This window comes from Cyphellophora attinorum, assembly GCF_001299255.1.
Source record: "Cyphellophora attinorum strain CBS 131958 chromosome Unknown Contig7, whole genome shotgun sequence".
In the NCBI taxonomy this organism is placed as follows: Eukaryota; Fungi; Ascomycota; class Eurotiomycetes; order Chaetothyriales; family Cyphellophoraceae; genus Cyphellophora; species Cyphellophora attinorum.
The window spans coordinates 1,061,795-1,075,587 of record NW_017253235.1 but is presented as its reverse complement, the minus strand read 5'-3'; the positions used below and the strand labels follow the sequence as shown (position 1 = coordinate 1,075,587).

The 13,793-nt window shown below is 53.1% G+C and overlaps 2 protein-coding genes across 2 annotated transcripts; both read left to right on the top strand.

Annotated features, from left to right (window-relative positions):
- Positions 1–1,467: 1,467 nt before the first annotated feature.
- Positions 1,468–6,539, top strand: AB675_9876 (putative DNA helicase INO80; the record flags this gene model as incomplete). Its single annotated transcript, XM_018150449.1, has 3 exons — positions 1,468–1,965; positions 2,007–6,294; positions 6,346–6,539. The coding sequence occupies 3 exons, from the start codon at positions 1,468–1,470 to the stop codon at positions 6,537–6,539; spliced, it is 4,980 nt and encodes a 1,659-aa protein (XP_018002300.1).
- A 2,111-nt stretch (positions 6,540–8,650) lies between these two features.
- On the top strand, positions 8,651–13,564 carry AB675_9875 (Malate dehydrogenase, cytoplasmic; the record flags this gene model as incomplete). The annotated part of the gene is made up of 7 exons (XM_018150448.1): positions 8,651–9,251; positions 9,304–11,415; positions 12,310–12,380; positions 12,431–12,541; positions 12,591–12,711; positions 12,761–13,371; positions 13,424–13,564. The coding sequence occupies 7 exons, from the start codon at positions 8,651–8,653 to the stop codon at positions 13,562–13,564; spliced, it is 3,768 nt and encodes a 1,255-aa protein (XP_018002580.1).
- Positions 13,565–13,793: the final 229 nt, after the last annotated feature.

Sequence of the window (13,793 nt, the reverse complement as noted above, 5' to 3'; positions counted from 1 at the left end):
TCCTCTGAAAATTCACGAGCCACCTCATCGAATTTGGCTCCGTCTCTCAACTTGGCCAGAGCTTCTTCCTTCTTGGAATGCTTCTCACACTGCACGCAGCGCATATCTCGTCAGCTTGACAAGTCTTCATGCGTTGGACAGGGCGCGGATCCTACCAGTATGTGTCGCACGTTGATTGATTGAGCCGCTTTCAGCTTTGTTGGAGCGGCATCTCCGTCTGACTTGGCCTTGCCTTTGCCCTTGCCAGCATCTTTCTTGGGTGCCATCTGGCGGATGAATGACCAACAGAGCGGTGCCTAGGTGTTGAAAGCCGTGCCTCAAAATCAGGACAATGAAGAACAAATACCCGTGGGCGCTTGCTGTACTGCTCGACGACCTACACCACACACCCGTGCCCTACTGAAGTGCCAATTGAGCCCCCACCGCGTGGTTGATAGGCCCAGAGCGTAGTGATTGGCTCGGTGAGATACAGTGGAACTCGACTAAAGCAGGACGTCGTTCGCTCAAAGATTCAGATTTGTCTTTCCATAATCGCTTTTGAGTCGGATCAGGTCACAGCTGTCAGATGCGAACGAGGCACCATCACCGATCCCCTCCCTATGAACAATCTTGCTTGGTCCGGCCATCCCCTGGAGCCAAATTCCAGCTGAACATGTTCAAACAACCCGTTGCCTATAATACCTCGTGCCCATTGTATCGGCCACAGACTCTAATAAAAGCTTCAGGATACTCTCTATAGGCACAGGTCTATGTTACCCAAGTGAAAGGCTGCTGCAACCACTGAAATGGGTAATGCCAGTGTCACTCGATTGTAGTGCGGCTAAACTGGCGCTTCGATGAATCCGAGTCGCGTTGTTCGCCGCCCTAGCCCTATCCGCGACCGCGCATCCGTCCAAGGATGGAACTGATTGATCACTGCACTAGAATCGAGCCGGGACACGGATTCGATGAGGTGTGATTGAACTGTCGAAGTCTCTGTAGCCCCATCACCCTTCTTTCATTCAGTCCTCATAATCGTGCCTGCGCATTGTAATACAAAATAATTCTCGTCACCATCACCCGTGCTATAGACAAAAGTGTTTCGCGCGTTCACCATCCACCACGTTTCCCTTGCAAGGGATCGGCTCGGGATCAGTGATACAGTGTTGGACTGCGACTGCAATCTCTGTCATCCCCAGTCATAAGACCGAAACCAGACTTCACTCGTCGAACCAAACGCCCCATCCATCACAATCGCCATCATCGACCACGATAAAATAGTTACTCCGTACAATACAAAGACGTCGACGTGACTCGCAAGCTGCGCCGGTCCGACAAAGAATGGATTCAAGCTTCGCAGCCCGGTAAAGAGAGCAGACCCAGCAGGCAGCTGCGCCAGGCGTCGGCAGCCTAATAAAGGTTGTCAAGAACACATCCGAAGTGGCAGAAGGAGAAGTTGCGCCAGACCTGAATCGCGGTAAAAGCATCATGTCTGGATCAGGATACCCACAATCGGCGCGTTCTCCTACTCAAGCGTCGCACCCTTATCCTCCTCCATACCATTCACCAACCGCTCAAAATCGGCCATACTATCCTCACGAGTATCCTCCATCTCAACTCCCTGTTCAGACACCCCCTCCATTCGCGCCGGCGGCGTTAGTACACAGTCCACAGCATAGCAGACCTCCGCCGCCAGCTCTAACATCGCCCGGTCTACCGCCACCGCATGGAGGGCAGCCTCATCCAGCAGGCAACGCGTACTCATCCCACGGTCCACCTAGCTCACCCTATCCGATACAAAGAACATACTCGGGACAATACTCCACGCCATCAATGGCGCACTACGATGGCCCAGCATCATCACATGCACACCCGAGTGGTGCTGGCTCCGCGCTACAATCGCCGATCAGAGATCAGCATCCTGTGGCTAATGGCGTCTATCACGAGCGAGCAACTCAGGCTCGAGACCACAGTCCAACGATGTCAGTATCACTCCCAGTCGCCGTGATGACGCTGACTTTATACAGACGAAAGACCGAGCAAGAGATCCAATGTCCTTTGCCAGTATATTGGGACCTTCCAACAACGAGCCTTCTCCTCCAAGATCTCTTGAACCCAAAGCTGAACCTAAGTCTGCAAGCAAAGCACCACCGGCAGCATCGATAGCCTCCATCATCTCCGCTCCAGACGCCAGTCCTACAAGAGTGTCATCACAACAAGGCATGCTTAATGGAGTCAACGGACTAAGCAAAGGCTTGCCAATGAAGGAGGAAGTCCCTGCGCCAATTTCCATCGCTCCGCCAAAGGTCCGGCGAACACCCACCGCAAAAGAAAGCGCAAAGATTGCCAGAGCCCTCGACCAAATAGGCGATGGTAGCCATGCTGAGACCGGAGACTTTACGGAAGCGCGAAAGAGATACCTTGAGAAGGGCATGAAACGCAAGCAACATTTTTCAGAAGTTGAAAGCTCACAACGAAAGCGTCGCCGGAACGTTACACTCGATTCTCTGATTCAGGACTTTGCGACTGTCACTGACGCTTCGAACGAACGGTACCGAGTGCATTATCTGGACGATGCTCGGGCGGAGATCGCTGAGAGAGATCACCAAAGCGAGAAGGAGCGCAAGAAAGACATGCAGCGAAAGCGCAGACGGGAACAACAAATGCGTACTGAAGCAGAGCGAATGCACGAACTCGAGCGCGCTGTGCAGAACGCTGATGACCCTGCGGAAACTGAGCGCCTGCGAAAGCAATATGAGGCATCTGGTCACAAATTGCGGAAAGTGGCCGAGGCCAATAACGGCATTCCGGATGATATAGACGTTCCTGTCATGCCCGTCAACTACGAGGGCGGCACCACCGGGCAATTCCAGATCGGTACGCCAGAGCCGGAAGAGCCACCTAAGAAGCGTGCTCGGCAGAGTGGTGCTCCTGCTGTTCGTCTCAAGAAGTCCAAAGAGAAGAAGCAGGCTGAGAAGGACGCTGCCGAAGCTGCCTACCTTGCGCAACTCGAGAACGAGTCCCTGCCCGCCTTCGCTCCACTGGACGAGGAGAAGCGAGACTCGTCGCGAAGCAAGCGCGTGAAAGCCGAATCCGGCCCAGCCCCGGCCATCAACTATGAATCGAAGGGATATAATCAGATCTACGAGCAGATCATCAGAGACATGGCGAGGAAGGATGTGCCCAAAGTTCATCGCATTAAGCAAACTTCGTTGCAAACTCGACAAGAGAACATGCGCAAGACGGCGATCTTGGCCAGCAAGCAGGCTCGCAAGTGGCAAGAACGAACCAACAAGAGCATGAAAGACACACAAGCTCGAGCAAAGCGCGTCATGAGAGAGATGATGTCCTTTTGGAAGCGAAATGAGCGAGAGGAGCGCGACCTGCGTCGGATGGCTGAACGCAAAGAGATTGAGGACGCGAAGAAGGCTGAGGCAGATCGCGAAGCCAATCGCCAGAAGAGGAAGCTCAACTTCTTGATTTCGCAGACCGAGCTGTACTCGCACTTCATCGGCAAGAAGGTGAAAACCGATGAAATTGAGAATTCGACGAACGACCCCGATGTGGCGGCGTCGACCCAGAAAGTGACCGACGGCAAGTCATCGGCTCACACTGTGGATTTGCCAGACTCCGTCGCCGATCTCACAGGAAAGACCAAGGTCACCAACTTCGAAGACTTGGACTTCGACGCTGAAGATGACACTGCCTTAAGAGAAGCTGCGATGGCCAACGCGCAGAACGCTGTGCAGGAGGCACAGGATCGCGCTCGTGCGTTCGACGGCGACGACCAAATGGCTGCATTTGACAACAGCGACATGAATTTCCAGAACCCCACCATGGCCGGTGATGTACAAGTCTCCCAGCCAAAGATGCTTCAAGCGCAGCTCAAGGAGTATCAGCTCAAAGGCCTGAATTGGTTGGTCAACTTGTACGAGCAAGGCATCAATGGTATTCTGGCAGACGAGATGGGTCTCGGCAAGACTATACAGTCAATATCAGTCATGGGTTATCTAGCTGAGCAGCACAACGTCTGGGGACCCTTTCTTGTCATCGCTCCGGCTTCAACACTCCACAACTGGCAGCAGGAAATCACTCGCTTTGTGCCACACATCAAGGTGCTCCCATATTGGGGCAATGCTAAGGATCGGAAGGTACTGCGCAAATTCTGGGACCGGAAACACATCACCTACAACAAGGATTCAGAATTTCACGTCCTCGTAACGTCGTACCAGCTGGTGGTGATGGATGCTCCTTACTTTCAGAAGATCAAATGGCAGTATATGATTCTCGACGAGGCACAAGCTATCAAGTCCTCAAGCAGTTCTCGATGGAAAACGCTGCTGGGATTTCATTGTCGCAATCGACTTCTTCTTACGGGAACGCCCATTCAGAACAACATGCAGGAGCTCTGGGCGCTCTTGCATTTCATCATGCCTACCTTGTTCGACTCGCATGATGAGTTTAGTGACTGGTTCTCAAAGGATATTGAAAGCCATGCGCAGAGCAACACGAAGCTCAACCAGGATCAGCTGAAGCGACTGCATATGATTCTCAAGCCATTCATGCTGCGTCGTGTCAAAGCTCATGTACAGAAGGAGCTCGGTGACAAGATTGAGAAGGACATCTTCTGCGACCTGACCTACCGCCAACGCGCCATGTACGCCAATCTACGCAGCAAGATCAGCATCATGGATCTCATCGAGAAGGCCACTATGGGCGATGATCAAGATACCGCGACGTTGATGAACCTGGTCATGCAATTCCGCAAGGTTTGCAACCATCCAGACCTTTTCGAGCGAGCAGACGTTAGCTCGCCATACTCGCTGTCAACTTTCGCCGAGACCGCGTCATTCATGCGAGAAGGCCATTTCATCCAATTCGCTTACTCAGTACGCAATCCTGTGCAGCTTGATCTGCCTCGCATACTTTGCAACGATGCCGGTCGCCTGGATGTTGCTGGGCCCAAGAACGCTCGCGCTGGGTTTCAACGAGCAGGATTTCGCTCCGACGCTCTCGGCCACATGCTGCGTATCTGGACTCCCGATTATGTCAAGGAATCGAGTCAGTCCGACGGTGCCTTCACCTTCCTTCGCTTTGCGGACATCTCTGCTTCGGAAGCGGCGAATGCTGCGAACTACGGTATTTACGAACGTGCGGTTCAGCGGCAACCGCGATCTTCGCAGCGTATTGCTGTCTATGAAGATGAGGTCGATGCAGCGGTGCCAGCGCACACAATGTTCAACATCGTCGCCAATGATTCGCGCAAGACTTTGGCCGAGATCGATCCCAACTCGCCCATCGGCCATCTCTATAATGTCTCGCGACGTGCGATAGAAGAGGAAGGGTTGCCAGTCATCGAGCCAGCTGCACGCCTCCGTGTCTCTGCGCCACCAATTGAAGTCAGTTGCTTCGACCAGGATTCGTCGATTGAGAGGGGCTTGACCATGTTTAATGTACCGGTGCGCAACGCGCTCTTCCCGTTGGAAGCTCAAGATGAAGAACGGATTCTGGACCGCAATGCGGATGCCGCCAGTGGACCAGTGGCCTCGCTTCTACCCGCTCCAGCCTCCAACAAGGCTCGTTGGACCAACATTAGTGTGCCATCAATGCGCCGCTTCGTGACGGACTGTGGGAAGCTTGCGAAACTTGACCAACTCCTGCGTGAGCTCAAGGCTGGAGGTCACAGAGTTCTGCTCTACTTCCAGATGACACGCATGATTGACCTGATGGAAGAGTACTTAACATATCGAAACTACAAGTACTGCAGATTGGATGGAAGCACAAAGCTCGAAGACAGACGCGACACGGTTCATGACTTCCAGACTCGTCCGGAGATCTTCATCTTCCTGCTCTCTACGAGAGCTGGTGGTTTGGGCATCAATCTGACAGCTGCGGATACTGTCATCTTCTACGACTCCGACTGGAATCCGACAATCGACTCTCAAGCTATGGATCGTGCCCATCGTCTGGGACAGACGAGGCAAGTCACGGTGTACCGTCTCATCACTCGTGGCACGATCGAAGAACGCATCCGCAAGCGTGCCATGCAGAAGGAAGAAGTTCAGCGCGTCGTGATCACCGGCGGCGATGGTGCTGGCGTTGACTTTAATACTCGAGACAAGCGCGAGAACCGTACGCGGGATATTGCAATGTGGCTTGCTGATGACGATCAAGCCGCACTGCTTGAGCAGAAGGCGAATGAGGCCGAGGAAAAGATTGACGAAGATATGAAGAAAAAGAGTAAGAAAGCACAAGCTGCTGCAGCGCGTGCAAAGAAGAGAGGAGAGATGAGTCTGGATGATATGTATCATGAAGGTGAGAACATCTTCCTGTCCTCCTCGTTAACGCTCTACTAACTACTTTCAGGCGAAGGACATTTCGAAGACGCAAGCGCAAAGGCTTCTGGTGCAGCAACGCCAGTGAGCACAGCTGAGACGCCGCCAACGAAGAAAGGCCCCCGTGGTGGCACTGGCAAAAGTAAGAAGGCGAAGACAGCGAAACAGCGTCTGGCGATCATCGATGCGGAAGGAGACCTGGGCATGGGTGGAGGTGCGGATTAGATGCGTCCAGATACTAGCTCCTGATGGCCGACGGATGCTTTGTACAATTACGGGAATGCATAAGTTCTGGGCCCAAGATATGATTTGAGCACATGAGGGTCGACTGGCACAAAGCCGAAGGTATATAGAGTGAATGATGATCCGATGCCTTTCATGCAAGACATGCGCAGGTTGAAGCATAGCCTTAAGAGTGAGCTTTCGTGAATGGGTGAAGATGGGCTCGACGTGTGTTCGTGTCGTCAAGGTATAGCGACGTATATATTCTCCACAGCCAGGCGTCACGTTGCAAGGTCGCCGTCCTTCGCAGCCACCGCCCTTGGAAACTATGTCGACCTGCGCAGTGTATCCGTACGATCGGTCGACATACTTCTGTAGCGTGCAGGAGCAAGGGCCCTGTCCACTGCAACTGCTAACGTCTTTGGAAAGGTCGTCTCAGGAGACCGGATGACTGGCCAGTCTGCCGGGTCTTTCCACGAGACCGGATGACCACTCTGTGCGTGGATTCGACGCAAGCAAGACTTCGTCAGGACCACTCAGGAGCGCTGTACCGCAGTGCAAAGCGAATTTTGTGACGCTCACCATACTAGCAAGTCGATCTATTGCGATGGTCGAGCGCAGTTATCCCTCTTCACACCGAAATGCCAAGACCTCGACCTTTGCCTACTTACCGGACGTCCCACCAGGTTGAGTCTTTGTCCAACAGAGCCGCCCCTGCAATTGTAACCATTTCAAGACCTAATCTCTCGATATAGCCCAGATTCTGGATCGATTCAGCCAAAACCACGAATCACCTTTTTGTTCTGTGTGGGAACCGATTTCAGCGATCTGCCCGCCCCGTGACAGTCTGTGCGCCCCGGAGATTCCGAGGACATCTATAGCACCTTGAGGCGCATTGAAGTCCACCCCCGGCAGTTTCGAGTTCGGGGCGGCAGAGTTGAAGAAGTTGGTTTTTGGATGGCACAGCAGAGAGGAGCGAAGGGAAGGCTTGGCATTTTTGGGAGTATATTTTCTTGGTGTTTCTAAGAAACACCTGGAAATTGGAGAGATGCCTACCTCAGTCAAGACATACTATATTGGGAGCAAGAGGGATACATGTGTGGTGCGTGCGTGCGCTGCAGATGCATTATCATTACAGTGTCACGCAAAGGCAATGGGACACGACTACAGACGTTCCTCCTACATGCCTGGGGAAGCGCTTTGGTGATCCATGCGCAGATACAGTCTCTGTCGAGACTCGTGGCCGCGAGAATCTGGTGGCAGCGCCTGCCAACGGCTCACTGGCATCTCAAGTAGCCCTCGATTACGCAGCAACGATATGCTGCTCGATGGTTTAGGCTTGCTCAAGTCGTTAGGCGCTCAGACGATTGGGCTATCGGTGATACCTTTGAATTCATCTGCTGAACGACTCTCTTCTCGAATGATTGCGTGCTCCGAGAGGTAATGCTGCGAATATATCGACAAGACTATGCAGCATCATGCCTTCCAGGAGACTAGAAGTAGCTGTGAGCTGATGCCTGGAAACACAGATGAAATAGGCATGTGCTCGAGTCGAGGGGCGTTTCTCGGACCCTCCTGCAGGGTTACTTCTACCAGAAGCACCACGCCATCCAGTCTGTACACTGTTCCCTGTGTCTCTTGATTGATGCGAAGCCAAGCACTCACAGCCTGCAAGCCTACATCTTTTCAATGAGACTCCGGTGTAAGAGATCCACGGTGTATTTGACAGCCAGAGAGGGTGATGGGAATATATCGTTCAGAAGCACAACATCAGCCCAACAAAAGACATTTGTGGTAGATTCACGGCCAGAGAGGGCGCTGTAGACACGTAGTTATAGGAGACACCTAGGAGATGTCCGCTGGCAAAGACGATGGTAGATTTCATGGCCATAGAGGGCGCTGTACAGCGTACCTTAGGCAGGTAGGTATATGAATGGCTATTCAGATAATCAATAGGCGTCCGAAAAGGGAGTAGCGCGACGCGTTCGCGATCGACAAAAATTTCGATCGGACGTTTCAACAACCGACACCGATCACCACAAACCTGACACAGAGCCCGCCCCAACCTTGACGCCGCTTTAACGATAGACACCGCTCCACTTCCAGCCGCTACCATGTCTGAAGTCGACGCCATGGATTGGCAGCCGATGCTAACTCCTCCTCACCCCCACCCCATCGCGCCGTACTATTACACAGGCTACATGCCTGGTGGATGGCCAGAGCGCACACTAGATCGACCAAACACCCAATATCGCCGTCCTGCCCCAGATTCACAGTGGATTGAGCGCGACTTGAAGAGAGTCTGTCGTGGTATCGAATTAGCTGGTGACGCCGCATGTCAAGGCGCACGAGCAGCAGGCAAAGGCGCTGGTAGACTCGCAGTCGCCGGCGCCCGTCGCGCAGGACAAGAGACACTCAGAGGTACTGTCGCTGTCGGTCGCGTCGGTTTCGCCGTCGCAAAGAAAGCCGCCGTTACCACATCCAACTCCACCATCGCCATCATCCGTCGCTGCCAGCGAAACAGTCCTCGAGATCTACAGAAGAGAGCTCAAGCAGAAGCCAAGCGCGCTGCTATGAAGCGCAAGCTTGCAGACATACTTGCTCGAGAACAGAAGAGAAAGAGTCTTGCATGCCACGCCGCTCAAGAAGAGCAGAGAAAACGCGCATACGAAGTCGCTCAAGAAGCTGCTCAAGAGGCCAAGGCCATCGATACACGTAAGTACCTCCTCATAATGCGCATTTACAAGAACCAAGCTAAACAAAATAGCCATCAATGTCAGTCCAAAGACGGGTATAATGCTCGCTCACCTGGCTCAAGCGGAAGCTCAAGCGGAAGCCAGAAACGCTGCTGCTACCGAAGCTGCCAATGCCGAGCTACTCCAGAGATTCCTTCAGCGCAAGATATTTCAGGGTAGAGGAACAGCTTTCGCCCGACGTGCCATAAAATTACAGCCACGCAGACCACAGGGCATAACAAAGTATCTGCCATCGCCTCGTCGTGTCCGCAACCCATACAGCACTATGCTCTCATACGATCACAACGAAAAAGGCACGCAGACTGATCCAGTCGCTCAGAAAGAGGAGAATCTCGCCGAGCATGTAGCATACTGGCAGAACTTGGAGCGAACCGGCGCCTCTGAAGTCGACGTTCACGCAACATATATCCACAGCTCTGATCGAGCCACTCAGATGAATCGCCCATTGTTCCCAAGAACGAGCGTCGATCTTGACGCCCTTGCTATCGAGGCACTAGAGCAATCCACCGAGGTTCAGACAGCTACTAAGACTACACAACCCACATACTCGAAAGCGGCACCAACTGGCACACAGAATAAGACTTTGAAGACGCCAAAGACTGCAGCACTACAGCGTGTTCCTCAGACAGGATACTCCAACATATCGTCGACCGTCGAGCACACCCCAGTGCAGCCCATAGCAGTCACGCCAGCTAGACCGAAGAGAGTAGAGGCCCTGGCTGCGACACCAGCAAAACCACAGACACCATTCTCTGATATCTCTTCTACGGTCGAAATGACCCCGCCGCAAGTTCAAGCAACTCACGCTATGCCTCAAACACCGCTGTCCGACATTTCCTCCACATTCAGAGAGACTCCGCCAAAGCCCCAGACGCCACTCTCTAATATCTTGTCAACCGTCACGAAGACCTTTGCTCGTGCTAAGGCAACCGAACCGAAGGATCGGACACCATACTCCGACATATCATCCAATGTCGCTCCTACTCCTGTTCGTACTGAACCAATCAAAGCGAAGCATCAGACTCCATACTCTGATATCTCTTCGAATGTCGCTCCCACTCCCATTCCAGCTTATCACACCGTCCAATCCGTAGCCGACGCCGTTGGTTCTCCATCATCATCTACAAAGGCCCCAGGAAAATCGCCTCTCCCACGTACCTCACACGTAGGGATCACTAAGTCTCCGCCAGGAGCATGGATTGATGAAGAAACCACTATGGAACAGGACCAGAAATCGAAAGAAGCAACTATTACGTTGACCTTCAGGACACCAGCCCGGCGCGCTGTGTCAAATAAAGCCCTCCGTGGCTTAAGTGATGATGAGAAGAAAGAGGAGATCAAGGAACGCGTTCGTACACCACCAGAGCATGAGACGCCACCAAAGTCGAGCGTTCATGGCAGAAAACGAGACCGCACGAAGCAGGAAATCAAGGAGCGACAAGAAGAGGCTCAGAAGAAGAAGAACCAGTACACTATCACGCCTCTGTCAGACGAGTGGGACGACAAGGTCGAAGAATACATACAGAACGGCCTCCCAGAGGCGGAGCTCACCGCAAAAGACCTTGGACGATGTGCACCACCCAGAGACGCGTCGGCGAACCACGACAACTGGCTGAATGACGAAGTGATCAACAAATACCTGAAGATGGTGACTGAATACGGAAACAACCTTGCAGGCCGCCCGAGAGACAAAACGCCCGCTTTTCACGCGTTTACCTCGTTTTTCTACTCCAAGATGGCCGATCCAAAACAAGGTGTGAAGACGATCCTCCGCTGGGTCAACAAAGCCCGCATTGGCGGCAAACGAATGCTGGAGACCGAGATGGTCTTCGTACCTATCAATTCCGGCTCGCATTGGACTCTCGCTGTGGTTTCTGGCGTCAACAGAACCATTAGCTACTACGACTCGCTGGGGAGCAAACGCTCCAGCTACATGGAGGTTTTGCTGGGCTGGCTGGAAGTAGAGCTAGGAGACGCGTTTGTGCGCTCGGAATGGAAGCTGCAGGTGGAGGAGAGCGGCCGCCAGGCCAATATGGACGATTGCGGCGTGTTTACGGTCACGAACGCGCGTTCTTTGGTTTTGGGCGTGAAGCCCCATGAGTTTGCAGGAGAAGAACTTGCGCGTATTCAGCGCAGAAGAATCGTGGCCGAATTGGCCAACGGGAGCTTTTGGTGGGGGGAGCATGAAGGGGAGAAGGGGGAAGCTGGAGAGGGAGGAGGAAGCGGGAGTTTTTGGTTTCTGCTCGCGTGCGATTTGAAAAGTCTTTTGTACCAGCAGGGAGGACTCTGGCGAAGTTTTGCGGCGTTTTTGCTGATTTTGAGATACCCAACGCGCCCCAAGTGGCTTTTGTACGAACAATGACAGGAGAATCACCAGAGCTTTCGGCTTCTCTTGCCCTTTGCTTCGATGTTAATCAGATGAGCATGACAGGAGTCGCGGGTCGGGCATCAGATGAGCTTCAGCGATCTCTGAAGCGATGAGCCATGCAGCTACGCCAGCAAGAGCTACAAAGATGTCGGAGTCTCTGTGAGTCTGGCGTGACCTCTTTGCAGGACCAGGTCGCTGTACCCGTGCTGTACCCGAGTCTTCCTCGACACTGGAATCTGTCATAGAGATCTTGACGACAGTCTTCGGAATATTTAGGACTGATCGAGACTTGCAGCGAGAACATTGATATGTGATGCCCGGCCAGACTCGGAAGAGCAACTGCTACCAGAAAATGGTTCCATTCTTGCCCCGCGTTTACCCAATGCCAAGATATTGAGTGAAGCCGGCCCTTGCCTTGTTACCGTGAATGACTTACCCCCACCTGCCACTACTTGCCTGCGCAAAAGTTGTGACATTGACGACTCGAACTCCTCTCATTCTCAAGCATCCTGCGACTTCTTTGACTACTGCATTAAGCTGAAATTTGACCAATCTGAGGCAGTTCTCACATTTCCAAGCTGTAAGTGTTTCTACAGCGCTGCCGCCACTACCAGCATCATCACAAAGTGCTAACGTAACTGCTCAACAGAGTTCTCCTCAATCACAGCCGCCAACATGGTCAAAGTTGGAATTCTAGGTGCCTCTGGTGGCATTGGCCAGGTCTGAATGCCCTTCATATCTCCAGAGCCGAATGTGCTGACGAGCAGCAGCCTCTTTCACTCCTCTGCAAGATCTCTCCTCTCATCGACGAGATTACCCTCTGGGATGTGGTCAACACTCCTGGTGTCGCCGCCGACCTGGGCCACATCTCCTCGAAAGCCGTAAGCACCAGCAATGCGATGACCAGACCACTCGACTGACCCCAAACAGAAGCTCACTGGTCATGTTGCCGCTAAAGGCGACTTCGCGATGAAGCAAGACGAGAGCAACGCGGCACAGAAGGAGGCTCTTTCAGGCCTGGACATCGCCATCATCCCTGCCGGTGTTCCTCGTACGTCAACAGCCATGTCATACTTTTGGTAGCTGACTGAAATGAACAGGCAAGCCTGGCATGACCCGTGACGACCTTTTCAAGATCAATGCTGGCATCGTCAAGGGCTTGGTCGAAGCTCTTGCAAAGTACTCGCCCAAAGCATATGTCTTGGTCATCTCCAACCCCGTCAACTCGACCGTCCCGATCGCTGCCGAGGTGCTCACCGCGGCCGGTGTGTTCGACGCCAAGAAGCTCTTCGGTGTCACAACCCTCGATGTGGTGCGCGCCGAGACATTCGTTGCAGAGGTCACTGGCAGCAAGGAGGTGCCCGACAAGACTACAATCCCCGTCGTTGGTGGCCACTCTGGTAATACGATTGTTCCACTCTTTAGCCAGGCCAAGCCAGCCGTCAACATTCCCGAGGACAAGCTGGACGCTCTTGTCCACCGTGTTCAATTCGGTGGTGATGAGGTTGTCAAAGCGAAGGATGGTGCGGGCAGTGCCACTCTCTCCATGGCGTACGCCGGATTCCGCTTCGCCGAGGCTGTGCTGAAGGCCAAGAAGGGCGAGAAGGGCATTGTTGAGCCGGCCTTTGTCTATCTTCCTGGTGTCCCCGGTGGTGAGGAGATCCAGAAGGCTACTGGTGTGGATTACTTCTCAGCTCCTGTCGAGTTTGGCGTAAGTCTGCTCCCTTTGCGGTCGTGTCAAGCATGTACTAACAGGTGTATAGCCCAACGGTGTCGAAAAAGTCATCAATGTCCTCTCCAATGTCAACGACTACGAGAAGAAACTGCTCGACGAGGCCGTCAAGGGTCTCAAGACCAATATCGAGACTGGCGTCGACTTCGTCAAGAACCCTCCCCAGAAGTAGACTCGTTTTCGGAAAACCTGGCTCGGGGGACCTTCAGCAGATTTTCGAAATGACGCCGCGAGAAAGAGTTTTACCTCTGTAAAGACGGAGATGATGTAAATTCCGGAATTTCCCTGCCAGAGGCCGCCCAACGGTACCAAAAGTTGCATGCTAGGACTTCAGAACATAGACTTCTACAGCTTTGAGCGTGGGCGTCAATTCAACCGACTTAGATCACTCTGAATTAACT